At 35.4% G+C, this 14,904-nt stretch overlaps 2 protein-coding genes across 3 annotated transcripts in view; both read right to left on the bottom strand.

Moving 5' to 3' along the window:
- The window catches only part of LOC108554378 (transmembrane protein 104 homolog), a 2,583-nt gene extending 1,310 nt beyond the window's left edge, over nucleotides 1-1,273 (bottom strand). The window contains exons 1-4 of the mRNA XM_017909638.1: nucleotides 1,128-1,273; nucleotides 840-961; nucleotides 637-766; nucleotides 91-467 (exon numbers count right to left, since the gene is read on the bottom strand). Of these exons, the coding sequence (XP_017765127.1) occupies nucleotides 91-467; nucleotides 637-766; nucleotides 840-961; nucleotides 1,128-1,166 (668 nt within the window). The 5' untranslated portion in view covers nucleotides 1,167-1,273. The remainder of the gene's footprint in view (nucleotides 1-90; nucleotides 468-636; nucleotides 767-839; nucleotides 962-1,127) is intronic.
- A 1,194-nt stretch (nucleotides 1,274-2,467) lies between these two features.
- Nucleotides 2,468-6,939, bottom strand: LOC108554402 (actin related protein 1). Of its 2 annotated transcripts, none has more exons than XM_017909662.1 (2): nucleotides 6,858-6,939; nucleotides 2,468-4,341 (listed from the first exon to the last, which is right to left on the bottom strand). In XM_017909662.1, the coding sequence occupies exon 2, from the start codon at nucleotides 4,320-4,322 to the stop codon at nucleotides 3,192-3,194; it is 1,131 nt and encodes a 376-aa protein (XP_017765151.1). In that variant the 5' UTR covers nucleotides 4,323-4,341; nucleotides 6,858-6,939; the 3' UTR covers nucleotides 2,468-3,191. The 2 variants fall into 2 exon arrangements, with proteins under 2 accessions (XP_017765151.1, XP_017765153.1); XM_017909664.1 differs by lacking the exon at nucleotides 6,858-6,939 and adding an exon at nucleotides 5,578-5,666.
- Nucleotides 6,940-14,904: the final 7,965 nt, after the last annotated feature.

Raw genomic sequence — 14,904 nt, 5'->3', positions numbered from 1 at the left:
GCAGGAATGTAATCTAAAAATAATATTTATCATTATTGAATAGAAAAGCAATAATTATTGAAATAAATATTAGTATTTCTGTTTGTACATACAAGAAATACCCTATATGCATCTGATCGATTCAGAGCAAATTCTTTCCAACAAATTTCAGTATCTGCTATTGTATCATTACATGTAAAATTTGCTGGTTGATAAGTACAAACAACATCAACTAACGTTTTTGTTACAGCAGCTGCATATATGCTTAGATCACCATAAAGATATATAGTAAAACATAAATAGAACAGAGTTGTGCCAAACTTATTAAAAAAAATTGATGCCATTTGTCCCATTTCTATTTCATAACGTATTACATAATATCGACATGTTATATCTCTATGATCAGGACTAGATGAAAATGGTGTAACAAGAGGAGTGTCTTCAGAGTCTGAATTTGAAGGACCAGATTCATCTAAAGTCTGAAGTACCTAAAATTAAAATATATCATGAAATATAACCTACTTTATTTATAATGAATGTCAAAACAAAGAAATACATCTTATATTATGAAATAAATACAATACTATTAGACATAGGATTAGTCATAAAATTATAAAAATAATTATAAAGAATACAATATAGAAAAAATCTAAAAACCTCAGATTCTGATTCGTTGAAAGATGAATCTTGAGAAAAACATACACGTTTTCGATGTTGAATATGTTCCCATGCTAATATAGCATTGGCAGATGCCATTACCTCGATCACAAATGTAACCGTGATAAAACTATAAAAATAAAATAACGAGTAATTAAATTTCGAAAATGGTTAATTAAAATATGCAGAGTTTTCTAGTATACCTTATAAAGGCTAATATTAAAATAATACTTAATCCGAGAGCCCATCCTGCTCGACTAAAAACAGCGGGTAATGTTAAAGCTCCTGTTCCAACAATTAGATTAAAAATGTATATAAGACCAACCTGAAAAATATATTAGTAACAAAATGTTATACATATATAAATATACAAGAAGTCCTACAATAATAATAAATTATAAAATAGCTAAGAAAAAAGTTTGTTTATAGTTGAAGGTTATGTGACAGCATATGTCAAAATTGGAATAGTCATAACAAAATTATAAACTTACCCATGTCGAATATTGATCACTAGAATTTTGATCGGACATTTTGATTCAAGTTACAAATTAAAACGAATCAGTCGGTTCGCGATGATCTGTATTGTTGTCATGTGTCACTGAACTAACTATCGCTTTGTACTTTTCCAGTGATGATTGAAGAGCAACTGCGCTAAGACCGTACAAAATCTTAACACGAAGTCCCTTTATACTTTTTCTTTCTTTAATCTGTAATCTGTTTTCTTCATCTCATTATTTAAATGCGATTTTACTATACATTTTATTTATTTGTTGTGAAACGATAAGATTTCAGAATTATATATTTATCATGCAAAAATATAACGACCAAAATTTAAATTTAAATTTATATCAAATATATTCTTCCGTTTGATAACATGCGCCGTAGTTGATTTCATGAGCCGAACGCATTGTGCTGCCATCTCATTAAAATTTAAACATGATCTCTGATAAAAACAATTTAAATCATGTTAAACATAATGATAACATGCACTTTTTCCGTTCTTATAATATATATATTATACTTTGATACTAATACAATTTTTATGTAAATTCAAATTTGTATAACTTTTTTAAATTAACAAAGGTTTGTCAGTCAAATTCAATATAGCAATTTTATTAAAAATTGATACATAAGCATTAAAAATCATTAATCTAAGCTTATTTTGTAAATAAAATCACTCTTTTCTTCTTAGCTGGAGGTTGAATCGAATATTTAATAAAGCAGTATTATCAAATACATAAATACAACATATTAGTAAAATGCCACTAACGATTAAATTTTAAGTAAAATTCAAAGACTCTAAATGATGGCATTTTTACAAAAAGGAGTAATAGATACCACTTCATTGAAAATAATTTTTATTCGACTGAAAATATAAACCTAATTCTTAGAATAATATAAATTTTTACCACAAATATACGTTACAATAATGAATAACGCCAAACGGTACAAAAGCTACGTTGTGTATAAAACTACATGAATTCATGCTAAATGAAACTAGTGATGATCAATTTTTTTTAGCTCAGATTAACTACAATGTACTGGATTGGAGATCAAGGACACAATATCCAGTAAAGGGCATTGGATAACTGCAATCTTAAAAAACACAAAAGTCAAAGCAATAATGTTTTTAAGAGTTTTATTTTATAATCCCATAAGTCTAAAGTAGTCTTTAAGATGTGTACGTGAATGGTCTTGCACAATACAATGGGAATAAATTATAATACTTTGGCTACGCTTGCGGGGTCGAAACCGTGTTTTTTTTATTCGTTTGAGCGAGCGTTTGTGGGATACTTTTCTGGGTCAGCGGTCTCCCCCATTATTTAAAAAAAAAGAAAGGAAAGAGCCATCTTTTCCCTCAACGATTGGTAACAGTAAAAAATGATTAATAAGTCGAAGGCTTATCTCCGCTGGGAATGATAAATTCTCAAAAGACCGACACAAATGTTAAATACCGCGGAGCAAAGTAGCGGAATGCATTTAATTGGAGGATAACCAAATTAAAAGATCTCTCGTGCATTAAGGATACGCACAATAACGGCTCCATCCTGCATCGAACGATATTCCGAAATAATTTACATAAGTTTCCTTCAGCTCAAACTGGCGAATATTAAAAATTGGCAAATATATAGCATGTTCGAAAAAGAAAAAAACAAGTTATTATTTCGATTGTAGAATGAAATATCGCGATGACAATAAGAAAGATGTTTTTCGTGAGGGTGGTTAGCTAGATGCTACCATAGGCAATGTTATTTGAATATATAATACAAAGGATTCGATAGGATAGGAGGGTATTTAGGAATTCGGGGGGTACGTTTAAGATACAATAGTGTCTAATTAAATGATGAAAAATGAATGGAGCAAAGATGTTTAGGATTGCCTCTGCGCTAATTATGTCCCACGTACATCCGAATCGAAAGAAGCTACCTTCGCCCCGGAGGAACCAAAGGACAATTACTATTGCGGAAGTTGATGTTACGTCCGCCTGCGAAACGAGACAGAGGCCGCTCTCGGGATTCGGGGAATGATAGTATGCAAGAATATCAAAGATGTGCTTAGAAGCACTTCCTGTGGACAATAGATGGTCCAGACTCGTCGTATTCTTGTTTAGAAATCCACATTTGCTGGAAGGTAGACAAAGATGCAAGAATCGATCCACCGATCCATACGGAGTATTTCCTCTCAGGTGGTGCGATGATCTTGATTTTCATAGTAGATGGTGCTAGGGCAGTGATTTCCTTTTGCATTCTGTCGGCAATTCCAGGATACATGGTAGTACCTCCAGAAAGGACAGTGTTGGCATACAAATCTTTACGGATGTCGACATCGCACTTCATGATTGAGTTGTATGTTGTCTCGTGGATACCACAGGCTTCCATACCCAAGAAGGATGGCTGGAAGAGAGCTTCAGGACAACGGAATCTTTCGTTACCAATGGTAATTACTTGACCGTCTGGAAGTTCATAGCTCTTTTCCAAGCTAGAGGATGACGCAGCAGTTGCCATTTCCTGCTCGAAGTCGAGGGCAACGTAACAGAGTTTTTCCTTGATGTCACGAACAATTTCACGTTCAGCCGTGGTAGTAAAGGAGTATCCCCTTTCGGTGAGGATCTTCATGAGGTAGTCAGTCAGATCACGGCCAGCCAAGTCCAAACGGAGAATAGCATGAGGCAAAGCGTATCCTTCATAGATTGGTACGGTGTGTGAGACACCGTCACCTGAATCTAATACAATACCGGTAGTACGTCCAGAAGCATACAGCGAAAGTACAGCCTGAATAGCGACATACATCGCGGGGGTGTTAAATGTTTCAAACATAATCTGTGTCATCTTTTCACGGTTGGCCTTCGGATTGAGAGGTGCCTCAGTGAGAAGTACGGGATGTTCTTCAGGGGCCACTCGAAGTTCATTATAGAACGTGTGATGCCAGATCTTCTCCATATCATCCCAGTTGGTGACAATACCGTGCTCAATTGGATATTTCAAGGTAAGAATACCTCTTTTTGATTGGGCTTCGTCACCAACATAGGAATCCTTCTGTCCCATACCAACCATGACACCCTGGTGGCGTGGTCTTCCGACGATAGATGGAAAGACAGCGCGAGGAGCGTCGTCTCCGGCGAAACCGGCCTTGCACATACCGGAGCCATTGTCAACTACGAGTGCAGCAACTTCTTCGTCACACATGTTTGGTTTATTGGTTTATCTGTAAAAGTAACAAAAATATTAAGATTTGATTATCTTGGTACAGGATACATTGTGTAATAATTAATTACAGCATTTATCAATTCAATTATTGGATTCAAAATTATAATTAATATAATTTTTTTAGTAACTTATTTAATATCTCTCACGACTGTACAATTTATACCATTGCTTTTGCATTTTTTCTCTGTTTGATTTATAATTCTATAATTTTTTTACTTTTACTCCAATTGTGAGACATTGCTTTCTGTAACAGATACTATTACGTACAGTTAAGATTATTTGACCTCCTATTAATTAATTATTCATGCGAATAAACGTACTTAAATATAGTTTCCATAATATTAATATAACTTTCATGAATATATAAAATTAAATTATTACGTAATTTCGTTTTACGTACTTAATCAAAATTAAAACATGCATAAAACATATCGCGAAAATATTTACGTTACCGTATAACCGAAGTAGTCAATTACAAAATACCATGTGCTGTGAAGCAATATTTCAAATATTTTCAAGATGGCGTCCAAAGACACGTAGCGTTATACTTTCTAGATAGCAAAAATCAAATATTGCAAATGGAACATTTAACGATCGTAAAAATAAATAAACTCTGCATTTTGTATTTTTTCACATTAAGAAATACATCTTTGAAAAAAATAAATAATATAAAAAATCTTTAGGTACTCTGTAAACCGCCGTTAACTGGAACCGCACCCTGCCCCGCCCTTCCCCGGCATTAAACGGTCAATATCCGACATGTTTTCGAAGGATAATTCTTTACAATACTACCATCATCGAATGCAACCAGATAATTCAATTTTAGCAAAATGATATATATTCTTACTTCGATACATTACAACTTTGTAAGTAGTACTTTTAATATACTTTAATATTACAAAGACCGGTATCTTCTAGCAGAAAGAATTTCGTTCTGGTTCACATAAAAAGTATCATCGATGCAGATACTCGTAACAAATTTTACAACAAACGGACACTATCGTATTGCAATTGGAAAGATGCAACACAAAACACACTAGATATGACACAAGCATATCTCAAACCTAACACCACCCACTTCTTAATTTGGAAATCCACGTTTGGATGTACAACTAATTCGCTGATCAACTATCGCCCACACACTATCTCTAATTGATTGCACTGTGATTTAAATTTTGTTTTAACTGATTTGTAGAATATTAGCGACTATCACTGAACATAGAATGTGACTTACGTTTTTCGTTTTGTATAAAAAAAAGTTATGTACAAGTTAGGAGCTCGGGTCGTTGGATGTGACACTGCCGCACAACCGACCGATCTAGCACCAAACACAGAGTGTAGCTGACAGCCGGCTTGCAGTGTATTATATGAACAGAGTCGTTGTTCGGGGCCCCCACTACCGAGCAATCGGCCAATAAGGGCAGGACACCCTCAGCCAATCCTGGCTTTCTTTACCATATATGGAAGTGCTCTGCCACGGAGGGGTTTACCCCCTCCTTCCCTCCTATGCCCTTCTCCGATCATTTGAAGTGTGTCTCACCACCCTTCGTGAATGCATCCACCAAATTGACCGAACCGCACATCTCCGATCTTGCCAATGCTTCCCCCCACTCTCCTAACGCTACGTAAGTTCTGTTTCGATCATATTCAATGTCAGTTGATTTCTTTATATAGCCAAATGATAAATAATAATTTTCGCATTTTTCCTAATGTCATTTCGATACGTTCATTTGACTCTTGTTAAATATAAAGTTATCGTATTAATGAAATTTTAAAAAATTTACATAAATGTTCTACAGAAAAATTTTTACACATTCGGTTTTATTTTATAAATAGATCTTTTTAAGAATATCCAATATTTTAATTAACTCATAATGGCTACATATTTAAGTAATTTTCTTACATTTCATAAAGTATAAATTATATAAAACAATTTTAAATAGCTTTTACTTCATTGATTAATTCGGGTACGAAATACTGAACTTTATACGCACGTTTTATAACTACTATTACTTCTAAACAGTCATAAATAGAAATATTCAAATCTAAAGTATTATACAGAAAATGTATTATTGCAATGTCTACGCTTGGCGTTCTAATTTCTTAACTGATGACAGATTTATGTTGGTATTTCGTGGTACAAGCAAGCATAATCGCAGGTTAGTGCTGTAACACCGCAACTACAGACTACTGCTATTAATAAACGACCACGTCGCGACCACCTGCCCTGCAGTGCGTATACGTCAGGAACCACTTGACAACGACAACCTGTCGGATTGTCCCGGTACATTTTCCCTTTTTACGATAAAGCTAACAGAAATGAATCCTTCGAACAAAGAGACGCTATGTCGATAAAAGTCAGAAACGAAGAGAGCAACGCCCTGCCATCATGGCTGCTCATGAACCGGCGTTTGTCCTCGATCTTTTTATCGTTAAAATTATGACAGATTTCCGCGGAACGTATTAAATTAATATCAGACTTGAATATAACATGTTAAATGGTACAGTACTTACCTTTTAGAACAGAAGGTAACCAACAAAGTAGTCGATCGTTGATCGGCAAAGAGGCACCGCAAGAATACTATCGGCACGACGAAGCGAGACTCGAGAGCCGCGAGTTGCGAACACTGTGAGCAAGATCGTGGCCGGTACCGTGTTATGTGGACTCGCCCAAAGGTGTGGTCGGTGTATATGTTATAAATGTCTAAATTACCTGATATATTTCCTACGTTTTGACCTTATTTTTCAAATTTATGTACAACATATGACACGTGGAATGATAAAAATCTGAAAGATTAAAAATTCTATGATCATTTCTTTATTTTAAAGTTATATTTTTCAATATCATTGTACGGGTACACCCCTGTTTCAGAATGGATTCGTCCAGCCGGCTTCCCCCACTACTTGGATTCACAGCTCTTGCCATATATGGGCATAAAACGAAAGCGGCTCGCTGATTGGTCCGTTGGCCGGCTGCCGGCTAGATTCTCCAAATGCCGCTTCAAACTGTACGATACGGGGAGCATAATGCCTTCTGGAAGCGTACACTAGCGTGAGGGCTTTCCTGACTAACCGTCAGAGTTGTTGTAGTAGTGAACATATCAATGTATGCGAAGATTACCACGTTCTTTGTGTGTGTGTGCTTGCGACCAGTACCGGCAGTAGGTATGAGTCAGAAAAAGTTTTGTTATATACTTTGGAATGGTCAACATTTTCCTTTACTTAATGGAAGCAGAAACACTTGTCATTGAGATTTAATGATTCTTTACTCATCAGCAATCTTTAATGAAAATTCCTACTTAAAAAATTATGAAGTGTAATCAAATAATTAATATATTATTAAATATTTGTATTTGTTTTTTCATGTAGAAAAAATTAATACTCCTTTATGATATAATACAACTTAATACTTTATTGCTTTGTAAAGTTGTTAGTAAATGACTTTTTTTTCATTAATAAGTATATTGACATTAAAATTATGATCCCATAAACACAATACACTTATGTTACATTTTGTATAATTATTATTGTATAAACGATTTCAAGCATTATACCACTCCTTCAGTGGATGTATTCCTCAGATAGGCCAAATGGTATATTTGACAATATTGGACTCTCAAATGTAGAAAAAATAAATAAATTTTACCTTTTCCCGTAAAATTTGGTTGTACATTCCATTTTTGTAATATAATCAAAGGGAACTTACATCTTAAAACTAACTTACATCAATAGAAAGTTATTGGTGAGTTATTCTTATGAAATTGAGTTAGTGCGTCACTTTTAATATTAATGAATGCCAGTGATTCATATCAATGACCTGTATCTATGATTTAATAGTACCTACTCTTCTACTTTTAAAAATTGCGCCAGAAGAGAGATAATTCACAAAATGGATTTAGAAAGTCAGTAGGTCATACCCTAGTATTTATGTATACTCATTGTCCAGATTTCGTTTTACAATAGAACAATTAATATTTTTAAAATTCGATATATTTTTGAAAAATCATAGAATATATTTAGACTAGATAATCAAAGCTGATATTTGTCCACCCACTTATTGCGTGTTGTATATGTCATCTCGGTCGCCTTTTTCATGAAACAGAAGCTAAAAATAGACTCAAGGGCGCGGATAAGGGTGCACTGGACTACTATCACGTCATATAAGCCCTACGCTTCGGCCCTATTTTCTGCATACGTGTTCGTTCGACGAAAGATATTGTAGTGTGTGTGAGTGCAGTGCTGCTTCAAAATCGATACGCGTGTTCATGCAGTCTACAATGGTAGATCGTGCTTGTCAACGGAAACCACGTGGTGATGAAAACGTCAAAGTACGTTCGGTTGCATTACGTTAGTTTTTCCTAAAGTATTTTTCAATTAATATTTATCAATTGTAAATAAAAACGATAAAGGAATTAATTTACAACCAGGCTGATAATATATCTTTACTTATTTTGTTATGCACTGTTCATAAAACCATTTAAAATTGTATACGAAATAGTTTACGTTATTATAATTTTTTAATTATTATATATATAATGAGCATTTCTTTTTTCTTTAAATCCTTCCGAAGAAATAATCGATATGTATAGATATAGTTATTTTAAGTTCGATATTTTATTTAAATTATCTGTATGACGTGTTGTATTATTAGATATTAATTATTGTTTCAGAAATTAAACTTGGATATTGCGAAAGATACAGTTGAAAAACAGGACAGTTTTATAAATACACTTGTCACGCTCCTTTGTCGAAATAGTGTCTCGATGACATAATCAGTGAATCATTTGTGCCTAATAAGAAATCGTATCGGATTGTGCACTTGTTTCTTTATGAAGACGTGCCAAATTCTGTTCTGAATTTCATTTTTCTTCCCGTGTGGAATCAACGATGTTTATATCGTTTGCACGTTTTAAATATTATTGTACTTCGTATTCATATGAAATTTAAATACACACAATTATTGTATCAGATGGACAGATGGGTTGCTTCGTCCAAGTCTAACCTAACCTCAAAACATTAAGCCGGCGCCCAGCTGTAACATTGCACGCAGCATCTTCATGCATACGTATCAATCCATCATAAACTGGCCGTTCTTTTACATTTTTAAGTACTCATTGAGATACTCAATATTTTATTAAAACAGATTTTTAATTGGACAAGTTAGTATAAAATATAACACGAATATATGTATACGAATTACGTGCACTGAATACCTACGTACACTTTAACTGTAACTAAAGGTATTTATAAGACAATACATATTTCTGAAATTATCGAACTTGTTTAACACAAAATAAACAAAAGTTTAATTAAAAATACAGATGATATACGAACGTCGATGGATCTCGTTCGAAATGATTACGTATAAGAAAACACTCGCACGTTTTAATGCTAAATGAAAACTGCGATGCAGCAGAAATCTATTTACAATTCGTAAAGTAAGTAAAACGATTTACAACACCATCTTGTAGCGTCATGTGTTAATATTAACCTTCGCTATTTCAACCGGTATCACAGCGACGTGTCCCTATTTACTTTCTTCGTTATCGTGGTAAGTCCGCAATAGGAAGAATTAAATCCAAGTAAGGTGGAGGTGCATTGTGGGCGGCCTGAAAACCCAATGGTCCGCAAAGCCTCGACCTTGCTTACCAAATAAGGTCCCGTTCAAGGTCTTCGAGGCCTTGCGTAAGGCTCCGGCTGTGCCATCGGCATAACGATTAACCGATTATGTCCACGCTTTAGTCATCGGCCGTTTTCAGTGAAAGTGTCTGATGTAGTTTCCACGGGAAGATCGACTTATTTTCTTTTCTACACCTTATCTCCATGGGATCCCCAATTTCGTTCGATGGAAAGTTCGGATTGGGCGTGTCTGTCCTACGCGGACACGTGCCGTAGGTAACGTCTGGCTCCAGTCGCGCAGTGCCACCGAAATCAATACGGAATGCGACGGTAAGTTCAACGCACCCACCCAGAAGAGTGCTTAAGGTTCTTTCTCATCGGACTAGCCGCGTGCATTCGGTCCAGACAGTGAAACTATCGGGAATCAGCGTAACGAGGTCAAAGACCTTGTACGGCGCACCTTTCACAAATGAAAAATTCACGAAGAAGTAGAAAAAATCCAGATTTTGGGAAACGCATCGGAAGCTGAAGCTGAGGAAGAATATTCTTGTAAGGTCGTATGCAGTTTCGTTAGAAAATATGTTTTTACAGTGACAAATAATCGTGTTCTGTGAAGGATACGATCAACTTACAGTAGATTTTCGATGAAATTTTGTAATATAGATTTGTGATTTTCTATTATTTTAATATACCTGATATCATTTTTAGTAGCAGCAATAATAAGCAGAATAATAATACTTGGAAAGATTGGCCTAGCTGTGGGATGAAAGGGTAATAACTTTTTCCGTAAATCTTGATAATTCTTATGAGACGATGGTACGTGCCAAATATTGTGCAAGTAGTACTTTAATTCCCTTTGAATCGCATGTAACACATACTTCACAGATACTTCTTTACTTTCCCTTGGTAAGAACAAAAGGGACCCCTCTTATGTACTTCTGTTCTCCTCAAGGTACAAGCAAGTGGCTGTTCACGCGTAATACTTGAATTGTCCCTAAGTAGGACGTAAAAGACTCTCTGGTCAACGATTTCATCTCGTATCATGATTTTTCACGATTCTTTTTCAGGTAAAATATATAAATACATACAAATCGCGAACTCTTAATCATCGTTGCTTGGTACAACTCTGCAGAAAAGAGTTTTCATTTGAAGCTTATACGACTGAAATTCAACTTCGTAATAAAACGAATCGATTACGCAAGATTGATTTAAAGAAAATGATTTATAAAACGAAAATGTGACTTTTTGAAACTATCGCCATGACCAACGTCTCGCTGTCGGTTAGAAGATGCAATTGGATTTAATCCTCTGATTACCATTATAAATTTCCGAATGCTACCTGTGGTCAGAACTGGGTTACACCGATTAAATGTCATATACCAGGTATTAAACGATTAACGGTAATACGGTCACATTCTCAACCGTTTTTCAAATGTCGAATCCAGATTTACAGTTCTGAGTGTCGCAACATCTTTACGGAGTTACTATAATTTCACTATACCATGACAATTTAATTTATAACTTCGCTATGTTGTCGTTAACACAATAAAACTATTGTAACGATGGTTTGTAGTTATTCTCGAGTGAGAGGCAACTATCTTCGTGATTAATTTCTGGTAATTAATAACAATCCTCATTAGCAATAGTTGTCTTTGATGATTGCCAAGCATGCGTGGAATCCGGCCAGAGACGCGCGATAATACGCGATTACTATATTTAGTGTTGACTTATGGCTCGTCTGATCAAGAAACAGTGACGTCGGTCTGAGTAGCTGATAATAAAGAAAATGACGATGTGTTAGTCAGTACACAGAGATTCTAGGACTTGTTATTCGCGTCTGCTGTTATTTACGAAACTCTAAGAAATTCGCCAATGATTTGGGGTACCGACTTACTATCGAAGAAGAATCCACCGTTAGTCAGAATACATTCCTTCTTATTCATCGTCTATTCATTTTATATTTGCATTACCTTAAGCATTTACAACGGTACGCAATAAGAAATCTATTATTAAAACTGTAAGTAGGATTTACTGTTTTTGCCTGCTTTTTCATTTTCTTTAAATGAGCCAGGAAATTGAATATTCAATCGCAATTTGTCAATTTAAAGGAAAGAAAAGAATACGACTGTATGAATGAAAATTGAAACGATTGGAAAATGCTTTTTACGGTGCTTGCTGTAGGCATTTAACACGTGTTTTTCTCGAACAATTGAAGATAAAAGGATTATAATTCTTGTTTGATTGGTTATCATTTTTCTCTAAGTAGAGATGTGAGACGACCTAAGATGAGGTAATAGAAATAACAAATAATAGAAAAATGACTGATAATACCTATAAAAGTCGTACTTTACAATTTTTGTCTGCAGATGATCTCAGTGATGTCGATAAGATAATCATTCAGCGATAATCATTAAGCGTACCACAAAGGCGCCTAAACTTTTCATTGCTTTTCATCTGTTCAGTATGTAATAATGTATACATTTTGCACTCAAAGCTTTGTTATTATATATATAAATGAATAAGAAAAAATGACTGGAACTATAATAAATCCTCTTTGAAATTACGCAAAGGTACCATTATACAAAGATTTGGATTTCGTCAAATTTAGAAAATTTAAAGTCGAATTTAATCGAAGACAGAAAATTCGTAATTGAAATATTTGAATACCACGAGCAGAAAATCGGATTCGTCAATGTCGATAGGAAGTAAGTATTTTTCTCGTGGTGAGTCGTCAAATCGAAAGGTAAAAATGATTACCATTCCACTCTAGAAGACACGCAAGATTCGCGGTCTTCGGCTTTGACGAGTGACGTTGGAGATTCTTGGGATTTGACCTTGCACACGCGACTGACCCAGAACAGGTAGACAACCGGTAAAACGAATGTGTTCACATACGTTGCCGGTTGCTACTTACGTTCTTGACTCCGTTTTCTTGCACGGATCTGCGTGTGTCTGCGGGAAGTCAAGGATTTGGAACACGGCCGTGGATCGTTAGGATTACCAAAAATGACGATTTTGTCCTTCCGCTTATTTAAATCGTCACTTCGCGAAACTATGATCCACGAGAATTTGAATAATTCTTCCACGCGATGCGTATGATCTAAAAATACACTATTATCTCGAGGTAGTAATAACGTTATTCGTTAAAAAGTACAGTGTCTGAAGAGTTTGATTTTTTGTCTTCGGTCTTAATACCGAATCAACGACGAATGAAAATTCAAGGAAGGAAAAAGATACGAAATTCTTGCGATCGATTTATCTGAATGATTTCAGAAATTGTTCCTGGAAACGTCACGATGACGATCGTCGGCAAACGGTGAGCAAGAATAGACAGATAAATCGTGTTATTACAAAATAACGAGTATGAAACACGAAAGCGTAATGCATCAATCATTGGCGAAAGTTAATATTTCTTGCACTAGTGATTTTAAACGGGCGTACACGTAAGAATGGCTACGCGCGATCGTTGCGCGAGGATTAAACAAATAAGATTATATCATACCGTAATGAACGCTCCACAAAGGAAAATTTTCCTCGTGATAACTACCACATGAAACGTAACGTGATTATCTACCTCGGTATCATTATAGTTCTGTACTAATATAATTCTCTTAAACATTTTCTCACCATTCTTAGATAAACAATAACGATTGCGTAATAATTATTTACTAATATTATACGACTCGATAGTAATTACGATTAGGTAATAACGATATCGTAAATATTTATAATACTCTATACATATACGAATGTAAAGCGTAATTTTTAAGTTTATAGATTTTAGTCGGTTTATCGAGACTTTCGAGCTGTATCGAATGTACATAAGTTCGCGCGTCTCCGTTACTTCTTCTACGCGAAGTTCATTTGCTTCGCGCCACGCTAAATTTATTCTAGCTTCTCCTGATTGCCGTCGGTGTCGAGTTTTGCGGTGAAACGATGGTCGAGTCCTGTTCTCGATTTGCTTCTTTTCGAGAAACTTATACGCTCCGCTGAGAGCGGCTTTAAAACTTCGAAACTTCTCCGTTTACCTGTACAAACGAAACATCATCGAAGCAATTTCTTCGCGCTTTTTAACGCCGCTTCTTTCACCAACCTGCTTTCTATTCGTCCTTTGAAATCTACTCGACCACGCGGCAAAGCTGTATTCCGTCTTGTTCGATTTTTCGAAACTGTTACATCTAGGACGTCGTTGGCTCGCTTTCCGATGAATCTCGACTATTGTAGAAGCTGAAACGATCAACGTCCGCTTTCTGTTCTCACAGCAGGTATTGTACATAGTCCGAACGATTCGAGGAAAAGTGTAATCTTGCGAAGAAAGCTTCCAATATCATGGGTCCGTCATAGTTTTCACGTCTTTGCGTGCCTTAGTATATTACGCTTATACGCCAGGCACATGTATGTGCATGTTAGGCAGGCCAAGTGCACCGTTCTCGTTGTATACGAAAGTGGAACAACTGTATAGTTAGGACGGTATGTCGTCTACATGGTAAGACGACGAGTGGTGTCCTTGTTCAGAGAAGCAAGGTCTTGCCTTATCTGTGCAACTTTGTTAGCTGTCTATCTAGCTCAACCGGTCCCCACCATGCGACACTCGTCATTTGCGGAAATACGAGGTGCCTTAACCTACAATTTTTTGCATCAGGACTTTGTGACACTGATAACTCGTATCGTTCGAATGATTTAACCTAAATGGGTTAATCATGATAAAAAATTAAGGTTCCTTAATTACGTTTCATGACGAAGTCCAATCTATGCTTTTAGATTTCCGTTCGTATCGAGAATGGTATCTGCAAAATGGCAATAAAGAAACTGGTATTATCGTTACGTGGGCTTATGATCGAAATAATTAAATATTTCTTACGTTTATTCGTCTTCTCGTCGACATTATTATCACGCTTCTCGATATCTGTGTCACACAGCGGATGTCGAAATTAATCGGAAG

The sequence above is a fragment of the Eufriesea mexicana genome, unplaced genomic scaffold (assembly GCF_001483705.2).
Source record: "Eufriesea mexicana isolate 0111107269 unplaced genomic scaffold, ASM148370v2 scaffold20249, whole genome shotgun sequence".
NCBI classification, from domain to species: Eukaryota; Metazoa; Arthropoda; class Insecta; order Hymenoptera; family Apidae; genus Eufriesea; species Eufriesea mexicana.
Note: the sequence above shows the minus strand (reverse complement) of the source record. Positions and strands in the feature narration are given on the sequence as shown.